A 20,308-nucleotide genomic window follows, 5' to 3' on the forward strand; every position below is an offset into this window, starting at 1 on the left:
GTCTCTCGCTTTGTCCTCGGTTTCTCGTCTTTTGCGTCATAATCTACGATGGATGGCCGGGGACTCACTCTTCGCAGCAAAAATCGCCGCCCCCGTCCCCAGATTAGTGCGCCGAAACCCATCTCGGGCCCGCTACCCCAGAATCACCAGCCCGCCGCTTCTGGCTCTGGCACTGCTTCCTCAGGCTCCGGTTCGCGCGACTATGCGCCGTCAAACCATGCGACGTCGGATCTAGTCAAGCGGAGATATTCCACACGCTTCAATCAAGTTCCTGATTTTGACGGCGCCCCTCCGGTTCCGAGTGTACCGCAAGTTCCCTCCGCATATGCAGGGCTTGGGCCCCCGCAGCCTAGCAGAAAACAGTCGGCTGAACCCTCAGGGCCTCCCGAAGTTGATCTAACTGCCCTACGGGATCCAAGTTTACCAGTTGATCGATGTGAGTTATCCTCAATCAGAGCTCCTAGCATTATCCGCAGCCTCAGAACTGACCCTTCGTTCTTCGATATCTAGATGTGACCAACCTGCTCGCAAATGCCTCCGAAGATGATATTAGAGAATACCAACAGGCCCTCAAAAAGGTCAAGAACCGGACGTCGACCGATCTTCAACAAAATGTGTATCAAAACCGTACTCAATTCATCCGTATCAGTCAGGAGGCGGACAAGCTCAAAGGGGAGATGAAGACTCTTCGCTCTTTGATGGCCGAACTCACTACTGCCTTGGGACAAACAGCTATTGGGGATTCGCCGAATCCCATGTCTCCTACCTCGGATGAGCGAGCATCAAAGCGCAGCAATCGCAGCTCCGTCGCCAACCTGGAGAGCATGTGGAATGTTCAGCTCCAGACGTTATGGAAAACTGTTGAAGGCTCACAGAAGTTCCTGCCTATGGTTCCTGGTCGGCATATTGTGCTAGAAACTGGAAACTGGGCGGAACTTGACTCTGCTACTTGGAAGCCTAGACGCCCGGTTCATCTCGTGCTTCTAAACGACCACCTTTTGGTCGCAGCCAAGAAGCGAAAAAGAGTCGACCAGAGTAACCCGAACCACCGTGGTCCAGTCCCCACTAAACTGGTTGCGGAAGAATGTTGGCCGCTGCAGGATATTGATATGATTGACCTGGGCGCCAACTTGACTGGATCTGCTCGCGATGAGGCCGAAGATCGTGGTATTACGAATGCTGTCTGCGTTCGCGTCGGCTCGAAGCCCTTTACATATCGTCATGACAAACGAAATAGCACCGCCAAGAGTGAACTTTTGGCTACATTCAGGAAAACTGTAGAGGACCTGCGGCGGACTTTACGCTCAGAAACCGAGGCAGCTGGGAAGAACGGCGAGTCTCTTGGATTTATGAGCGCTATGAACTCCAGAAACTCGTTGTTATATTCGCCAAAATTGGACCTGAATGAGAATACAGACAATCCCCGCGACAGGCCTGAAGTCCGCATTGACGTTGATGGAAAACAACAGAACTTGCGCTGGGTCGACAGCCAGGTGGATGAACTCGACATTGATATTGCGCTTCAGAGATTCGAAGAAGCTGTCTCAAGCATTGACCGACTGCGAAAAATGGCTCGTGGCCTCAAAGGAAATGCCGTCGCGCAGGATGTAATCAACACCAAGGTCGATGAACGAGCTGCGAAACTGGCAGGCATACTTTCACGGTCTCTGGTTGATACTCACGGGTTCCCAGTAGCGACGAAAACTAACGTCGTCTGGCTCACCCGGCTCGGTTTTGAGGACCAAGCTCGAGAATCCTACCTCAAAGCTCGCTCCGATGTCATCTCCAAACGAATCCGGTAAGCAAACACTCTCTCCGCCAACCACACCCCCGCGATCGCTAACCACTTCCAAACAGCGCATGTATATTCGAAGGCGACCTCCCCCTCTATATATTTCAAATATCCTTCGTCTACTTCACTCTCATTAAAAACACAATCAGCACCTACCAACAATGCTTCCCCTCCGTCATGACAAGCGCCTGCATAAAATGGGCTAAGCATCACCTCGACGCTTTCAACGCCCTCCTGACGCGCCAACTAAGTAGCGTCCAACGCGGTGCAACTGTGTGGCAAAAATGCATCAATATCGTCCACGAACAGGCTGGCATTCTGGCTGAAGTTGGCGTCGATTTCACGGACTTGGTCGCGAAGGAGCTGGAATTGACGGAGGAAGAGAAAGCTGCGAGACCGGAAATGACAAGGTCAGAATCATTGATTATGGGCTTGGTGGATGCGGCTAATAAGGAGCAATGATTCACGGTGAGGGTCGTATTGGACTTGGCTGAATCGAGCGGCATGACATAGCATTTTTTTTAAGCAACTGTTGATCCTTAGCACCATGTTCATCTGGTATGAACAATGAACGGAGCATCCTACTTGCAAATTTATTCTCAACTTTCTAGGCTTCTTCTACATGTACGGACATTAGTTTGGACTATGAAAGAAGTTGTATGCAATCTCCTTTTCTCTATCTCTAATAAAATCTACATATTATCATCTGACCAACATAAATCTATCAACAAAATAGTCCGGCTTAGAGCCATGTAATATACAGCAGACAGGTTGCAGTTAACTCAAATAGACCAATATTCATATACATCTTCATCAGTCTCATTCGAGTCCGGCGCCCGCCTGAAATTCCTCCTCGCGCCCATTGATTCAAATTTGTCCTTATGCGTCCAAGCCAGGTCCCAAACAGGCGGTTGACGCAGCGCGTTTTTCCCCTTGAGATATCCAAACCTGAAGTCCAAACCTGTGGCGTCGTCATTTTGCGCGGAGGGCAGGCGGATATAGTGCCGGACGAAATCAGGGATTTCTTCCCGCAAGTGGCTGATCATTATAAGCGCTTGCTGGTCCGTAAGGCCAAAGTGCCGCTTTTCAGCGAGAATGTTTCTCTGAAAACGGACATCTTTGTCGCCCTCGTCACCCGTGACGGCAACAGTCCAGGGGTTTTTACCGCCCGCGCGTCTAGTAGCCGTTGAAACGGCGTTCCGCTCACCGACTTCGAGGAAGTGAATGCACTTGTCGCGTACCGAGGAAGACATGCCGGAGAATGGTTCGTCAAGGACGACGATGTCTGGCTTATGAATGAGGGCACGAAGGAAGAGGACGAGGCGTTGCTGCGGGGTGGAGAGCTGGCCGAAAGTGAGGGTGTCTGCGTACTCCACGTCATATTCTGGTTCAAAGGTACGGCCTTTGAAAGTCTTGCTGGTTTCGGGAAAGTTTTGGCGGTTAAGCCAGACGCTGGGTGGTCCTTCTTTCAGACTGGCCTTGAAATTGGGGTCAAGTTCTGGTCTGAAGAAGCGGAGAGCGGCGGAGACGTCGAGATCCCGATCGTGGTCGAGGGCTGGTTTGGAGAGGAAGGTTTCCGCAAAAGCAGATTCAATCGCCTGGCGGACTGTGAGCTGGCGGGGGAAGAAGGCGTGAATTTCAGGAGAAGAATGGCCGATGCGGGATTGGAGCTCGAAGAGGGATATTGGCGGCTTCCCAGGTTCGGGGAGGCGGGAGCGGCCAAAGAGCTTGATGGGTTGGGCGTAGGTTTGTGGATGGTCGGAGGTGATGAGGGAGAGGAGAGTAGTCTTGCCGCAGCCGTTGGGGCCGAGAATCACCCAGCGTTGACCGCGGCGGACAGTCCAGTGCAAACCTTCTTGAGGTTTCTTCCTGATGTTCTGAGACCAACCTCCCAGCACGACCTTGTCCCCGTATTGCACACGCACTCCATCCATTTCAATGAGCGCCTCGCCGTCGGGAGGCATCTGGAATTGTACCGGGTTCTCTTCCGATGAGGGCACCAATTGCAAATCAAAGACGAGCTGCTTGTCGAGGTAGCCCGCCTGAATGTCGCCTTGAACTTTTGCAGCGATCGCCCGCTCATTAGCATTTATTCTCCTGCTGTTCCCGGTCTTTTTGGCCCATACAACGAAATGCTTTTGGGCCTCGGCCCGCGTTGCCTGCAACAGTACTCGGTTTGAATGTCCGGTGACGAGAAGATGTGTGATCCAGTCCGGGATTGGATCCTGCGGTCGTAAAGACAGCACCAGTCGAGGATCCGACTTGTTCGCTAGCCGGTGGAGGAGCTCTGATATGCTTCGAACAGTAGCTGGATCAAGGCCCACTATGGAGACATCGTTAATTGACGTTCGAATGCCACCGCAGCCCGGGAAACTTACTGAAGGGGTCGTCGAGCAGCAGAAGCTCCGGCTTGCCGAGCAGAGCCTTTGCGATGCGCGCCCGTCTTGTTTGACCATTGCTCAAGTTTGCGACGGGCATGTCTAGCAGGTCCCCCAGACGCAAATCCTTGACAACTCGAGAGAAAAGGTCCTCATCGCGAACAGTGCCGTCTCTTTCTTCCTCCAACGGGTTGAGCGACGTTTGACCCTTCAAGAATTGCTGGACAGTCCAGTCGGTCTCCTCCCGCAAACTCTCATACCGAGCACTCAGGTATGCACCCCGCGTGCCCCCAATCGCCCCCGAACCCTCGCCACTAAAACCAATATATTGAATCGCATTGGCGGGGTCCCGTAACCGAGGGTCCTTCTGCGCAATGTTGTCTGTGAGGAGGTACGGATAGCTGCGTCCGGTGGGTGGGATACAGATGTACTGCCCGCGGAGCACGCTGAGGAACTGCGTCCGGCAAGGGGACCCGATGATAGCCCAGTGCTGATGGCCTTCTTTGCCTGGCTGAGATGGTAGGAGGAAATTTAGGTTCGGAAATAACGGTGGGTTCGCGCCCTTGGCTTCATCTTCTGGGGTCGGATAGTTTTCGTAGAATGTGGCGTTTTCAATGCGAACCAGCGGCGGCGACGACGACGTGGACGATAGTGCACGAACGACGGATGGGACGCTGCAGGGACGAACGAGCCTTGTCCGCAGCGGCGGTAATCGCAGCATTATTGGCAATGGCATGAGCCGAGCTGTGCCTTCACGGGGACTTTGATGCCGTTCAAGAAATGGTCCGGTCTCGGCCTGATTTCCGAGGCTGCTGTCACGTGCGCGTATTCTCCAAGAAGAGCCCAAGACAACGAGAGCGAGGCGATTCAGAGTCTTGTGCCGGTTGACAGCGTGACATAATATAGTATCAAAATAGAGAAAGCGTATGCAATATTATGTGTACTCAGAGTATATACATTGTAGTGATGTGGGTGTTTTCTCCGCACGGCGGACCAGTGCGCCGACTCCGGAGTCCATTGACGAGGATCAACTGGTCCATTCCACTGGGGTCTTTTTGAGGGTGAACAACAATAACACAAGAGGATGGTATTGATACTTACCGTCTAAGAATCCCTGACTTGTTATGAGCTCATCTATATCTTTGCAATGTACAAATACGTGCTTTATCTCTCGCGAATCTCCGAATCTCCGATTCCTCGCCGACCCGACAAGTCTCCAACCGCTCCATAATAATTCTTCGATTATCGTCTATTTCGTCGAATAATCGCGTGCCATTCTTCTCAGAGCGCCCTGCCGATCCGCCGCTCAAGCGCCAGCCCCTGGTCCTTTCACTATTGCTACCGCATCACGATCGCATCTTTTCCTGCCATTGCATTCGCAGACCAACGCAAGGAAAGGAGTCACCATGTCGCTAGACGCGCTGCCCTCTCTTCCTCTTTTCTGTGAAGCGAAGAAGCATGCCCTGGCCAATCCAGATAAGCTTGCCGTTATCGATACGACCAAGGCCCAGCAGTTTACCTTCGCCCAGCTCCTCGCAGATGCCGCAGCACTCAAGAAAAGGATTCTGGAGGAATTGACTCTTACTAGCACTGGAGACCTGGACGAACGACGTATTGCTTTCCTGGTTCCTAATGGATACGACTACGTCGTCACGCAATGGGCCGTCTGGGCCAGCGGCGGCATCTGCGTACCCCTCTGTACTACCCCACTATTCACTACTATTTGATTATGGGTATAGCACAGCTAACAGATTGATGCTAGGCACTTCGCATCCGGTAAAGGAGCTGTTATATACAATCGGCGACTCCGATCCCTCGCTTATCATCATCCACCCGGCGTTCGAGAAATTCGAGACCCCTCTCCGTGAGGGCACCGCCGACTCCCACACCCCACGCCTCTTCATGACTCTAACGCCCTTCACGCAAAGCCCCTGGCCTGCGCAACTGCCCGAATTCTCCCCAATTTACTACCCAGAGCGCCGTGCGCTCATGATCTACACAAGCGGCACAACTGGCAAACCCAAGGGCGCAATCACCACCCATAAAACCATCACCTTCCAAGCCCAATGCCTCATCCAGGCATGGCAGTACCAGCCCACCGACCACCTCATCCATGTCCTTCCCCTTCACCATATTCACGGCATCATCAACGGCCTGACAGCCACCCTCCTCGCCGGCGCCACCGTTGAAATGTACCCGAAGTTCGACCCCGCAACTATCTGGACTCGCTGGGCAAACAAGGGCTCTTCAACCATGTTCTTCGCCGTCCCCACCATTTACTCCCGGCTCGTCGACTACTTTGAAACACATATCCGCGGCACAGAGCTGGAAACACCCGCCCGCGACGGTGCAGCAGCACTCCGCCTCCTCGTTTCTGGCTCTGCCGCCCTCCCGACTCCCATCAAGACCAAATTCGCCGCCATCACGAACCAAACCCTTCTGGAGCGCTACGGCATGACAGAAATTGGCATGGGCCTCAGCTGCGGGCTCGACGTAGCGCAGCGCATTGACGGCAGTGTTGGCTGGCCCCTTCCCGGCGTCCAGGTCCGCCTCACAGACAAGGAAACAGGAGCCGTAATTGACGCCGCTGACGCCGATGGCATGATCGAGGTGAAAGGCGACAACGTCTTCTCCGAGTACTGGCGACGGCCCGAGGCTACGGCCAAGGAGTTCACCGCGGACGGGTGGTTCAAGACCGGCGACGTTGCGCGACGGGATGAACGGGGCGCATATTACATCCAGGGCCGCGCCTCAGTTGATATCATCAAGTCCGGTGGGTACAAGATCTCTGCGCTGGAGGTAGAGCGTAAGCTGCTGGCGCTGGATGAGATCGCGGAAGTAGCTATTGTTGGGATTGCCGATGAGGAATGGGGACAGCGTGTTGCTGCAGTTGTGAAGCAGAGGCCTGGTGTAAGTTCATCACCTTTTCCCTAATCTCACAGAAGAGGTCCCCTGCCGCTCTTAGAAAAAAGGAAGAAAGGAAAGCAAGATACTGATGGGATAAACTAGACGGAACCACTAGAATTGCAAACCCTGCGCACACGCCTGAAGCAGGAGATGGCGCCGTATAAAATCCCCACCGTGCTGAAGATCGTCGACGGTATTGAGCGGAATGCCATGGGTAAGGTCAATAAGAAAGACGTCGTACGAAAATACTGGCCTGAGTTGGCCGAATAGATAACCCCTGATAGAGTAGAACGTTCGCATTCACGTTAGGGTATCATAGATATAGAACCTTAAACACATAAATAATTGGACATTGGACCACATTCTCCATGCCTGAGTTTGACAGGATACTCAAACATCAATTAGAGCTGGATTCAGCCTCCGAACTGACCCGCGGAACACATCAACCCTTCCTCAAGAGATCCACAACCATCCCATACACCTCATCTCTAATTTTCGCCCTCTCACTACCCGGTCTGCAATTCTTGTCAAATTGATGCCCACAGCCCTTCACTTGATGAACAACAGCCTTGCGCCCTTCCTCACCAACACCATTAACCCTGATCCTCTCGGCGAGCTCCTCAGCCTCCTTAGCCAAACAGTCATACTCGGCTGTCACAAAGAGACACCGCATCGGAAAGCGGTTTGCATCTGCGTAAGCTGGCGAGATCCTGGAATTCTTTAAGACGTCCTCACCATTCCTCCCGGTAGCGTTGGGACCCGACTCCAACTCCAGCTCCGACTTTACCTTTGAGTCCTCTTTCGTTTCTGCGTCCGCAGATACGTTCACCAGATAACACTTCTCCATAATATTCATCATGAATGTTGGGACAGAGCCCATTCCGCCCAACGGCGGCTTCTTATTACCATTCCCCTTAGAAACCCTATTTCCAGCCTTTCCCGCCTGGGATCCATATTCCGAAGGAGCCACTTTCATCCCAGGAGGTGTACACGCATCAAGAACGGGATAAAACAACACAAGACTCCAAAAAGTGCCGGGTGGGAAAGAATTCACCGCAACAGACGCCGCAAGATTGCCCCCTGCACTAAACCCTCCAATTGAGATCCTGCTGAGGTCAAATCGGCTAGGCTGAGAACGGACCCAGTGCACCACGGAGACGAGGTCCTCTATTGCGCAGGGGAAGGGGTGCTCAGGTGCGAGGCGGTACCCAACGTCTATCACTGTGTGGAAGGTTTTGTTTGAGATGAGCCGGCAGTATGATGTGTCGAGGCCTAGGCCTGGGATTATGAAGCCGGACCCGCAGGCTGTTATTAGGACGGGGCTTGGGTTGAATTCGTCAGTTGATGGTTGCGGTTGTAATTGTGCTGGAGGTGGTTTGTAAATGTGTACCTTTATGTTGTGGGTTGGTGATGGGGCTGTAATTGTGGTTTCAGACTTTGTTGAGGGAGAGATGGTGATCGATGGAATGTACTCGATGAGATCTGGGTCCGGCTTTGTCTTTATGGTGAAACGGGCGACTGAAACAATGATGGCTCGAAGAAGCTTCACGAGGAGTGTTAGAGAGAAAAGAAAGGTTCTACGTCGGAGGGTGCTGAGGATCGCCATTTTGATGGCGGTTGTGTTGTGTTGTTGTGTGGAGGATGTAGTCTGGGAACGGAGGCTGGAGGGTAAAGTGGCAGACGGATAGACAGGTTCCAATATAGGAGGTTTAAAGTAGAGGCGGGATGAGTTTAGATGAACACCAAGTAGAGATTGAGAAAAGGTAAAATATCCTGCAGAAGAGACAGGGTTCGCTATTTACCAGATATTCACCGAGCTGATCTTGCACTCATCCCCTATTAATAGCTCATATATGCTCAATTCACTTTAGACAAGCAAAGAATACCGACCACATGCTCTTGCCCAAATCATGTCTTAACAACAGTCAAAAAAGGCAATGTCAGGTTCTTAAAGAAAGTGACAGACTCGTCCTCACCAATGGTCGTCAACTCGTCCTCCGAAAGCCCACAAACAGATGCATAGGAGCCGTACTTGCGCTTTTGTTTGGCGACGTACTTGGCGTATTCGTCAACAGGGCAGCTTTGACCCGGTCCAGACCGACATGAAGGCACAGCTAGGAACATTTGTCAGATGAAGTAGAGCAAAGAAGCGGCCTGGGCTCTTGAAGCCACTTACGGTAAACAGCATCATTGAGCAAAATACGCACGTTGACTGAATTGCCCTTGCGGGCCTTGCAGTTCAGACGCTCGAAGGCGATCGTCCCCCTCATGGGCGATGTGCGGCTACTAACGAAAATCTAGGGAGGTTAGACGTAGCTGTTCGTGGATGGTGATGTAAAACCCACTCTATCTCCATCGATCCGCTTCGCGGAGAGTGGTTCTTGGTTGTCGAAGACGCCAAGGATAGACGCTAGCTCGTTGATCTGGTTGTCGTGGGTAAAAGCCACAATGAGAGGTGGGAGCTTCTCAGAGCCACTGCTCGTCTCTGTGGTGGCGCTGGGGCCTTCCTTAAGAAGATTTATAATGCCCTGTAAAACTGGGAACTGGACGGTCATATTCTTGCCGGCACCGGCACCTACGGCCAGCGTCAGTCATCCTACACTCAAGGGGCTGGTTGCGGCTCCTACCCGTTCCGTAGTAGTAACGCAGATCTTGACGATACTCGTACTGCAGAATCTCCTCCTTCGTAAAGACATCGCAGAAAGGGCTCGTGCTCCCAGTGATCTGTGTCTCGAACCCGCACAAGTACGGGAAGATGGAGACCTGGCTGTCTGTAAGAGTGAGGTTGCCGTGGATCAGCTTGTTCAACCTCTTCGTGATGGGAGGAAGATAGATCGAATCCCAGGTAGTGGCGTAGTCTCCTCCACTAGCATCTTTGAAAAGTGGACATTGATCTGAAGTCGCCAGAGAGTTACCTGCTGCGCCGACGGCGTCTGCATCGATGGCGTAAATATCGGCGTAAGATGAATTGGGCCCTAGGTAACCACGGGCGAATAGCCTGGTCTTGTCAGATCTGACCACGAATGGAACTGAGTTCTAACTCACCTAGCAGAATCGACTGTCCGTTGGTACTGGTTCGCCCAAAGCAAGAACGGAGTATTGTCTTTGTAAAAGGTTGGATACCGGAACCGCAGATCGGCTCCAAGATTATACCTTTTAGAGAGTCAGCACGGCTGCCTCTCCATGGTAATAGACAGCTCTCACAATTCCTTGTAGCCTGTTATAGACACCTGAGCGATTTGCTCTTCTGGGTGACTTAGAACAGGCTTCCAGTCGGAGAGGAACTCCAAAGACCCAGAGGCACGGAAACTGGCCGATTGGATCTGCCGACACATCCACGTTAGTGCAATTAACTAATGGACCATCCTCGGAAAGAATACCGCTTCATGCAAAGCCTGCCACTCCTCATAGGCACCAGGGTCAGGATATCTGCTACCGTGGCGAACGACATAAACGGCTTGGTCGATCGAGCAGCCGTCAGGGATATCAGAGGATATTTTGTTCACATTCGGACCTATTGCAATCAATGAATGCTGGGTCAGATAAGGCCTTGGGCGGAATACCAGCAAACCACGGAGAATTAGCTCCCAGATGTTCCAACGGGTCAAACGAGGCAGCATATCCCGTGGAAGCTAGGCTTATTAGCCAGAAGAGCGTCTGTTTCATTTTGCTGTCTCTTTATAACGAGCGAGATTGGAGTATCAGCTAAGGATGGCATTCCCGCGTCTCCAACCGACCCTTTATACTGCAAAGGACCCTCCGCACGTCTAGCCGGCTGGAAAATCGTGCATCGCGACGATAACAGGGACTGCTGATTTAGAGCGAAGAAGACTATAGCCGCTAGGTGCGGACGGCGGGGGAGGCCTCAAGCCTGAGTCGTGGAAAATAGATTAAATTCATCGAACATGCGCCGTTCGGCTAGCGAAATGCCACCACGTGCGGTTTGGTCGAAATGAATATATCATAATCCCATTCACTTCGCCGGGAAGCGAACGCAGTAATCGTCATGGCGGTCTTCTGTCCATGTTCTAGGCTAGTTTTCCTCGCGTCAGGATTCGTCACGTTCGGTTCCTGTTGGTTGAACGATGCCGGGGTAAATGCGAGGCGTTGTTAGCTCAGGTACGCCAGCCGAACCGCCTGAGCGATGTAGGATCTAGCCAGGAAGTGAATCTTGCATCTGGCCATAGCCAAGAAGTCACTATTTTGGGTACTCAAGTTAATCAGAAGAAATTCAGCATAAAGCAAGATCTCAGACCATATCTCGTTCGACGGCGCGGTTAAAGTCGTTGCCCCGCCGCGCGAAAATGTTGGGATCATTTTCCATTCAGAAGTAGAGTCACCTTAGCAGATAGCGAGCTTATTTTAATAAGATGAGACAGAATCGCTGGAAAGCACCGTAGGCGAAGTTCAACGGGACAATGAAGGTAGATAGGAGCTGGAGAGTCTGTTCACGATAAGCACAGCCAGTATTCAGCATCAGCCACCGCACACAAGTCAATCCACCTCCCTACTTCCTCATTCCTTTTATTTATGGGGACGAGCATGATTATGCATGAGTTAAGTCATTCTTCAAGAAGAGAATATTGAGAGAATATTGTACAATTAGTGTTCCTTGTTGACCAGTTCAACCCAAACCCAGTCTATCCCATGCACCGCCAAATGCCTTCAACACCAAAAGCAGTCCATGTCCCAGTGCAAGATCCCGACCCAAATTCAGTCCCAATAATCCCAACCCCAGATATCCCGACGCTCAAATGCAAACCACATAGAGAAAAATTAGAGAGAAAACAAAGAAAAAGAAAAGGAAAGGAAAAGGAAAAAAAAAAAGAAAAAGAAAAAGAAGAGACACGAAACAAAGACAAAACACCCAAACCACACACAACACACAACACCATACATACGCCACACATAAACCACACATGACACAAAATACAGATACCACATATACATCACACATAACATAACCATAAACATGACGGGAGTCATCGAGTTCATAAAGGGAGATTCATCTAATCTACCTGACGGGCTTATATCTGCCTCGCCAGTGCTACAAGGTATATAACTCTGCATAACTTTTGGACATAGCATCGACCAAGCAAAAAAATCATAACAAATACAGTCGTCGCCGCGGAGAAAACAGGAATTGCTCGCTGAATCTATAGAAACATAGATAAGAGTCGCCCAAGGCATGTGTCTAAGGCGCCATGATCAGTGCAAGCAAGGCCATCCGGCAGTAAAGACCGTATCTCATCTGCACCCACATTAGCATGTCGACCTCACTAGGGCCACGGGATTGGAAACTCACCTGTCGGAAGTAGGCTGCCCGCTGGTCGAAGTCAACCTCTTCGGAGACTTCGGCGTTCCTGGGCAGAGGGTGCATCACGACCATTTGGCTCTTGGCGTGCTTGAGGAGAGCGTTGTCGATGATGAAGCTGTTCTTGAGGCGCTCGTACTGCTGTAGGTCGGCGAAGCGCTCCTTCTGCACACGGGTGGAGTACAGAACGTCAGAGCGAGCGACGATTTCAGGAGTCAGCTCCTCAGACTCCGTGAGCAGCTGTCCGGTTGCGAGCAGTTGCTGGCGGATGTCCGCAGGCAGGGACAGATCCTTGGGCGCAACGAGTTGAACGCGGACATCGTAGAACTGGAGCAGCTTGATGAGCGAGTGGACAGGCCGGCCGTACTTCAAGTCGCCGGTGAAGGTGATGGTCAGACCGCCAACAGTTCCAAGTTCCTCACGGATGGTGAAAAGGTCAAGGAACGCCTGAGTTGGGTGCTCTACACTGCCGTTTCCGCCGTTAATGACAGGAACGGGAGAGAACTTCGCAGCAACCTCGGTGCTGCTGGGCTCTGGGTGGCGCAAAACAACGGCATCTCCGTAGCAGCCGAGCGTGCGGAGAGTGTCCTGCAGAGTCTCGCCCTTCTTGGTGGATGAGTGCTCAGTTGAAATGGCGATCGTGCGTCCTCCAAGTCTCTGCATCGCAGCGTCAAACGAGGCGGAAGTCCTGGTGGAAGGCTCGTAGAAGAGAGTGCACAGGAGACGACCCTTCAGGATGTCCAGGACGCCCTCGCGCTGAACTCCGAGTCGCATTTCTTGTGCCACGGTGAAAAGCAGGTGAAGGTCGGCTCTGTTGAATTGGTTGACAGAGAGCACGTGCTTTTGCTTGAAGGGGGACCGAGAAAGCATCTGTAGCAACGGCGAAGAGGCCCGAGGCACAGGGGTGTACAGGGGCGGACCAAGTTCGGTTCCAGTGGCGGCAGGGAAGTGATCCACAGGCTTGCGTCCCAACCGTGCAGGAGTGCCTGCAATGGAGATGGACTGCCTACGGTCTAGAGCACCGTCAACCCGTGGAGACATCGCCTTGAGGGATGGAGATGCAGGCACAATCCTGTGGCCAGACATATCCGAACCCTTGGGAGCATCAGGAGTGATTCCGCTGTCAAGGCAAGACGTCTTCCCTTGGAAGATGACACGCTGGACAAGGCCCTTGACGCTCTTGCCATTGAACGGCGACCAGGCCTGCGCGCTCTGGAACGAGTAAGGACGATCTATCTCGACCTCAACCGAGCTGTCCGACTGGTCGTGCAGCTCAAATATTCTCTTGGGGTTCTCGTACAGACGAGCAATGATGTCCTCAACAGTCAGGCGGCCTTCGGAGACAGCAGTGAACAGCAGAGGCAGAGCCTCAGCGATACCGGCGGCCGGAGATCCCTTCTCGCCAGCAAGCTGGTAAGGAATGCTGCCAATTGAGAAGATATCGATAGTGCTGAGGTGCTCCCATAAAGCCTTCTGATCTTCCGCCGTCGGCAAGAATGCAGCCTCAGGGTAATCATCCCGAGACAGGAAGAGGCAGTAGATGGAAACATCACAAGTAACCTTGAGGCCCTTCTCCTTGCTAAGAGCGATCAGCCCGATATCCTCCTTAGACGTGACGCTCATAACGTGGATATTGCGGCTGTGGAGGCTTGCCAGAAGCAAGACCGACGCGAGATCCGTCGACTTAGCATCTGTGATGATAGGCTTGCTCGAAGGCCATGCGCCAAAGTGGCTGGTAACGGCGGCAACCTTGCTGATGTTTCCAGAAAGGTGGTTGAAGGGGATGAACAAAGAGCCAACCTCGCCAATCAACTGTCCAACCTCAGCAGAGTTGGACGAAGTTGCGACAACCGAGAAGTTGTAATCGCAGAAAGAGGTCTTGCCGGCGTTCTGCTGGACAAGCTTCAGGGTGCGAGCATCCGTGATGGAGGAGTCGACGCCAACGGGCATCACTCGAATCATGCTGAAACCAGCTGCAATGGAAGCCTTCGTCACAGCCTCAAAATCCTTGGAGTCCGCACTTCCGAGACCAGGGACGAAAGCGCCAACGTTGATTAGACCAGGGAGGATGATCGACCTGTGGCTGGTCTGATAGTCGATAGTCTGCACATTAAGTGCGTAGTGGCGAGCGATAGCTTCAATCAAAATCTTCGCGTTCTTGACATTGGTCACCAATGGCGTCTGGTAGTCTACAGCCATACGACGGGTGCGGTAACCCTTGCTCATGTAGTTGGCGGGTCGTCGGAACCGGTTGCTTGACGGCAAGTTGATATAGAGATCAATGAGATTGTTTGCCAGATGCTGAGTGAGGGAATACTCGGACTTGATATCCTCATCCTCGCCAGGCAGAATCTCCAAGTATTTCACCGGAACACCGTTCTCCTTCAGGAAATCCGCAGTACCAGAGGTTGCGAACAGCTCGAAACCAACATCGCGCAGCTTGATGATTGAGGGCAGCATCTCCATCTTTTCCTTGTAGGAACCAATAGAGAGCAGGATGTTGCGCTTCGGAAGCTTGAATCCAGTGGACAGGAGTGCCTTCAGGTAGGCCTCGTACTTGTCACGACCGAACGAAGCAACCTCTCCGGTGGACGCCATCTCCACACCTAAGACAGGGTCGGCTCCAGCAAGTCGAGAGAATGAGAATTGTGGAACCTTCACACCGACGTAGTCCTTGGGAATGGTGACCGGAGGATACTCAGCGAAAGGAGCACCAATCATTGCCTTAGTCGCCATCTGGATAAGGTCGACCCCCATAACCTTGGACACGAACGGGAAAGAACGAGAGGCTCGGACATTGCACTCGATGACCTTAATGTCATTGTCCTTGGCAATGAATTGAATGTTGAAGGGTCCAGTCACGTTCAGAGCGTTTCCAATCTTGCGGGTGGCTTCTTCAATTCGTCGAACGGTCTCAGGGTCCAAGTCCTGGGGTGGCAGGATCAGAGTCGCGTCACCAGAATGGACACCGGCGTTTTCCACGTGCTCGGAGATGAAATGGCCAACCAAGACACCATTACGAGCGACTGCATCCATCTCGATCTCCTTGGCATTCTCAATATACTTGGTGATAACAACAGGATGTTCACGAGAGACGTCCGCAGCTTGGTTAAGATAGCTGGCAAGATCATGCTCAGAGTAGACAGTGTTCATGGCCGCACCTGACAACACATACGAAGGCCGAACAAGCACGGGGTAGCCGACCTTGTCACAGAACTCACGGGCCTCCTCAATGCTGGTGAGCTCCTTCCAAGCAGGTTGGTCGACGCCAATACGGTCAAGCATGCGGGAGAACTTGTAACGGTTCTCGGCTCCGTCAATCATTTCAGGCGAAGTACCAAGAATGCGAACATTGAGGCGGTGCAAGGGAAGAGCGATATTGTTAGGAGTCTGACCACCCATGGACATGATCACACCGCTAGAGGACTCTAGCTGGTAAATATCGAGCACCGTTTCCAAATTGATATTCTCGAAATACAAGCGATCAGCCTCGTCGTAGTCGGTACTAACAGTCTCAGGGTTGTAGTTAACCATGACGGTCTTGTGGCCCTGCTCACGGAGAGTACGAATTGTCCTCACAGAGCACCAATCGAACTCAACTGAAGAACCGATACGGTAGACACCAGAACCCAGAACCATGATACCGTTGTCGTCAAACTTAACATCATGTTCGGAAGCGTTGTAAGTGAGATACAGATAATTGGTCACCGAAGGGAACTCGGCAGCGACTGTATCGATCTGCTTGACGATGGGAACGATGCCAGCCTCCACACGCAACCGTCTGATAGCCAGCTCGTTGGAGCTCAAGAACTTTGCGAGTTGCCGGTCAGAGAAACCAAGCTGCTTAGCCTGACGAAGAAGAGGTGCCGTTACGGTGCTAGCATTATAATTGGTCATGAGCTTGCCAAAGTCACTAAGACCCTTGAGTCTAGTGAGGAACCACTTGTCAATGTTGGTGAGTTTCCAGATGTCATCGACGCTGTAGCCAGCGGCCATAGCGTTTGCAATGGCGAAAAGACGCTGGTCGGAAGGAGTTTGCAACTCAGTCTTGATAGACATAAGAGCGTTGGTTTCGTTGAATCCAAGGTTGTGAAAGTCCACAGACCGAATGGCTTTCTGGATTGCTTCTTCGAAAGTTCTGCCAATGGCCATAACCTCACCAACACTCTTCATGGAGGAACCGAGCTGTGTAGACACACGAGTAAACTTCTTCAAATCCCAGCGAGGGATCTTCACAACACAGTAATCGAGGGAGGGTTCGAAGCAGGCACAGGTGACCTTGGTGACAGAGTTCTTGATTTCATTGAGCGGGATGTTCAATCCAAGCTTAGCGGCAATGAAGGCAAGAGGGTATCCGGTAGCCTTGGAAGCGAGGGCGGATGATCGAGAGAGACGAGCATTGACCTCGATAATGCAGTATTCCTTTGAGTAGGGGTTGAGGGCGTATTGAATATTGCACTCTCCGACAACACCAAGATGACGGATGACGTTAACGGCCGTTGTGCGCAGCATATTGTAGTCCTCGTCAGATAGGGTCTGAGATGGGGCGACAACGATGGAGTCACCGGTATGAATACCGAGCGGGTCAAAATTCTCCATGTTACAGACAGTGATACAGTTGTCCCTGGCATCACGGACGACCTCGTATTCAATTTCCTTCCAGCCCTTCATACTCCTCTCGATCAAGACTTGGGGGCTGGCAGCGAAAGCCTTGGCACACAGGTCTTTCAGTTCATCCATGTTATCAGCGAAACCACTTCCAAGACCACCAAGTGCGTATGCAGCTCGGACGATAACGGGGAAACCAATGGATTCGACTACTTGTAGAGCCTCCTCCAAACTGGACGCAGAGGCTGACTTGGCGCACTTTTCGCCGATAGAGTCCATGCTACGCGCGAAGAGCTCACGATCTTCGGTGGTGATGATAGTGTCAATTGGCGTACCAAGCACCTTGACACCGAGCGACTCAAATTCATCCTTGAGCTGGATACCGACCTGAAGGGCAGTCTGACCACCAAAGGTAACGTAGATGGCGTCGGGCCTTTCGTGTTTGATGACCTTGCGCACGAAATCGGCATTGACGGGCAGGAAATAGACCTTGTCCGCCAAACCCTTGGATGTCTGGATGGTAGCGATGTTAGGGTTGATCAGAATGGTGTAGATACCTTCCTCCTTCAGAGCCTTGATGGCCTGACTTCCAGAGTAATCGAATTCACCGGCTTGACCAATGCTCAAACCACCACTTCCCAGAATAAGAACCTTCTTGACTGAGACACGGGGAGAGGCCTTGATATTTTCGGCCACGGTGCCGCCTGGGAAGTTGACAGGCTTCTGAAGAGCCTCTGGCGAAGCGATGGTGTCCTTGATAGCGTTGATGAAAACGTCAAAGAGGTACTCAGTATCCCTGGGACCGGGTGTGCTTTCAGGGTGGAATTGGACACTGAAGTAAGGTCGGCTGACGTGCCTGATACCCTCATTGCTGCCATCGTTCGCGTTGACGAAGAGCTCTTGCCAGTCACTTGGAAGGGTGGAAGAATCGACGGCATAACCGTGATTCTGAGAGGTAATGTGACACTTTCCAGTCACCAAGCTCGTGCAAGGGATGTTGTGACCACGGTTACCGAACTTCATCTTCAACGTCTGAGCGCCAACAGAGCGAGCGATCAATTGATGTCCAAGACAGATACCAAAGATAGGAGTCCTCGCCTCCTGCATAGTCTTCGCCAGGTTGTTGACTGTTGTAGTCATGGTGGCAGGGTCACCGGGACCGTTCGAAACGAAAAGACCATCGTAGTCCTTGCCAGCTAGTGTGGGGAAATCATAGTCCCAAGGAACGACGAGAACCTCGACGCCGCGAGCGAGCAAGCAACGCAGCTGGTTGAACTTCAGACCGACATCCAGACAAAGAACACGAATAGGGCGGCCAGAAGGGTGCTTCAAAGCAACGTTCTCAGGAGGGGAAAAGAGTTTGGGCTCCCGAATAGAAACTAGCAAGGACATGTCAGAAATTATCAGCAAGCAGGTATAGAAGGCAACTCACCCTCGCTGACGAGGTTCTTAGTGTTGGGATCGACCCAGTCAATCTGTTCAAAGGATGATTTCCAAGTATCCTGGGCCAGAGCTGCATCGCTTTCGGCAATATCGGCCTTGTGGAGCAGCAAGCGACCAAGCATGCTACCTTTCTGGCGGATCCGCTTGGTGAGGGCACGGGTGTCGAGCCCGTGAATGGCCGGAACACCTTGCTCCTTGAGCCACTGGCCCAGTGATGACTCGGCAAGGAAGTGAGAGTAGTTCTCTCCGGCATATGTCGCAACGACCAGAGCTGCAATGTGAATCTCGGTCGACTCGAAGTGCTTCGGTAATGTCTTCAGCAGCTCATCCATGATCTCCCGCGAGGGAACACCATAGTTGCCGACAAGAGGGAAGGTGATGACAAGGATCTGGCCACGGTAGGAGGGATCCGTGATGGACTCTGGGTATCCCACCATACCGGTCTGGAAAACCAGTTCTCCTGCCACACTCTTCTCAGCACCAAAGTTGTAGCCCTGGTAGACTGTACCATCCTCAAGCTCGAGCGCACACAGTCGCCCTGAGCTGCCTTCGATTCTTGAAGATGCAGGAGGAATAATGCCGCCATTGGCAGTCTCCGTTGGGGGAAGCGGTTGCAATTCCTTGCTGATCGCGTTGTAGGCAACGGCTCCTCCAGCCTGAGGGCTCGAAGGAAGAGCCGGCTCCTCGTGGCCGACGGTCTCAGGCATATTCTCGATAGTCGTGTGCGGTGCGGTTATGAGGGGAAAATTGGTCCTCTCGAGGACAGTTTGGTAGGTACTCACTCTACCGTAGCATCAGCAGCCTCCAAAACTCTCCTTGAGCGACAATGGAGGACAAAAGAGGGGGTTTTTGTTTGCTGCTTCAGCACGGGGAGGAATATAGGAAGAAGAGAGGGGGACTCAGACGAGCGAGAAATGTTGGAATGGCAGAATAAAAAAATTTGAGGATGCGGGCGAACGGAGCTCTCCAATTGGACGATTAATTCACCGACTCTGGTGAGTTTGGCCGCGTGTGGAAAACTCTTCTCCGATTTCTGGGCCCTGTTGTGAACGAAATTACATAATTTTGCCTCTTGATGAGGGCTTTTAGGGCCAGTCAAGCTTCTATTAAAAGGTGATGCGTCATGGCTTGCCGGTCTTTTGGGTGCTCAACACAGCCTTCACCGTCAGTCTCGTAGTACGCATAGAACTACACTACACAGTTACTACACAGTTCTTAAGTTGTCAATATACATTTGACAATCTGCTGAGACTTTCCTCTTCGTTTTCAAGATGTCTTCCAAGCTGTCTTCCAAGCTCCGAGGTCGGAAAATGGTCAGACCACGTCTCAGACGGAGTGGGAAAGGCGTGGATCGTGGACAAAGGTTGAGGTCCAATTTTGCAACTCGGATTCAGGCAAGCTTACCCGACCAATTACATGGCTTTTACCCGGATTAGCAGGCGGTGAGAAACACCTTGAAGACAGGCCTCCAACTGCACGATCCGCCCGCAAGCCCGCGTGCTGGTTGGTTTCTGGTCTTGGCGTGGGATTCTGGCTTGCATTCCGCTCGGTCTGGCCTAGACTCTCCCAGCACACCGGATCTCTATGTACAGGGTAGTGATGAATACTGGACAATCTGACGAAAGGTGCAGTATATAAAATTTTCATCGATTTAGTTCGTCTACGATAATTTATATTCCATGTATTCCTTGAATAAATATTAAATATTTTTCCACATATATATTTTTCTATATATTTTGTGCCTGGACAACGGGAAAGCGGCAGCAGACCATTGGAATCTCTTATCGTTGCCGAGATTTGGTGTCCAAATATATATATCCAAGTTTCAGAGTAAACAAAGGACAGGTTAACAGGGGAAAACACCAA

General features: G+C 52.0%; 6 protein-coding genes across 6 annotated transcripts; 2 read left to right on the top strand and 4 right to left on the bottom strand.

Moving 5' to 3' along the window:
• The first annotated feature begins 7 nt into the window (after positions 1–7).
• BDW70DRAFT_91038 (exocyst subunit EXO84) lies at positions 8–2,469 on the top strand. Its single transcript, XM_073745176.1, has 3 exons — positions 8–436; positions 511–1,798; positions 1,858–2,469. The coding sequence occupies exons 1-3, from the start codon at positions 49–51 to the stop codon at positions 2,252–2,254; spliced, it is 2,073 nt and encodes a 690-aa protein (XP_073593487.1). The 5' UTR covers positions 8–48; the 3' UTR covers positions 2,255–2,469.
• Positions 2,470–2,574: 105 nt separating this feature from the next.
• On the bottom strand, positions 2,575–4,891 carry BDW70DRAFT_152247 (putative ABC transporter; the record flags this gene model as incomplete). Its single annotated transcript, XM_073739408.1, has 2 exons — positions 2,575–4,115; positions 4,171–4,891. The coding sequence occupies 2 exons, from the start codon at positions 4,889–4,891 to the stop codon at positions 2,575–2,577; spliced, it is 2,262 nt and encodes a 753-aa protein (XP_073593488.1).
• Positions 4,892–5,576: 685 nt separating this feature from the next.
• On the top strand, positions 5,577–7,347 carry BDW70DRAFT_152248 (acyl-CoA synthetase; the record flags this gene model as incomplete). The annotated part of the gene is made up of 3 exons (XM_073739409.1): positions 5,577–5,868; positions 5,933–7,080; positions 7,180–7,347. The coding sequence occupies 3 exons, from the start codon at positions 5,577–5,579 to the stop codon at positions 7,345–7,347; spliced, it is 1,608 nt and encodes a 535-aa protein (XP_073593489.1).
• A 172-nt stretch (positions 7,348–7,519) lies between these two features.
• On the bottom strand, positions 7,520–8,683 carry BDW70DRAFT_152249 (Alpha/Beta hydrolase protein; the record flags this gene model as incomplete). The annotated part of the gene is made up of 1 exon (XM_073739410.1): positions 7,520–8,683. One exon carries the CDS (start codon positions 8,681–8,683, stop codon positions 7,520–7,522), a length of 1,164 nt encoding a protein of 387 aa, XP_073593490.1.
• A 209-nt stretch (positions 8,684–8,892) lies between these two features.
• On the bottom strand, positions 8,893–10,951 carry BDW70DRAFT_169979 (putative histidine acid phosphatase). Its single transcript, XM_073742818.1, has 8 exons — positions 10,641–10,951; positions 10,458–10,591; positions 10,282–10,400; positions 10,123–10,230; positions 9,705–10,090; positions 9,423–9,652; positions 9,254–9,374; positions 8,893–9,191 (listed from the first exon to the last, which is right to left on the bottom strand). The coding sequence occupies exons 1-8, from the start codon at positions 10,741–10,743 to the stop codon at positions 8,986–8,988; spliced, it is 1,407 nt and encodes a 468-aa protein (XP_073593491.1). The 5' UTR covers positions 10,744–10,951; the 3' UTR covers positions 8,893–8,985.
• Positions 10,952–12,075: 1,124 nt separating this feature from the next.
• BDW70DRAFT_91051 (bifunctional carbamoylphosphate synthetase/aspartate transcarbamylase) lies at positions 12,076–19,317 on the bottom strand. Its single transcript, XM_073745177.1, has 3 exons — positions 18,432–19,317; positions 12,383–18,378; positions 12,076–12,328 (listed from the first exon to the last, which is right to left on the bottom strand). Exons 1-3 carry the CDS (start codon positions 19,147–19,149, stop codon positions 12,272–12,274), a joined length of 6,771 nt encoding a protein of 2,256 aa, XP_073593492.1. The 5' UTR covers positions 19,150–19,317; the 3' UTR covers positions 12,076–12,271.
• Between the last annotated feature and the right edge of the window lie 991 nt (positions 19,318–20,308).

This window comes from Aspergillus foveolatus, assembly GCF_047715535.1.
Source record: "Aspergillus foveolatus strain CBS 279.81 unplaced genomic scaffold BDW70scaffold_48, whole genome shotgun sequence".
Lineage (NCBI taxonomy): Eukaryota > Fungi > Ascomycota > Eurotiomycetes > Eurotiales > Aspergillaceae > Aspergillus > Aspergillus foveolatus.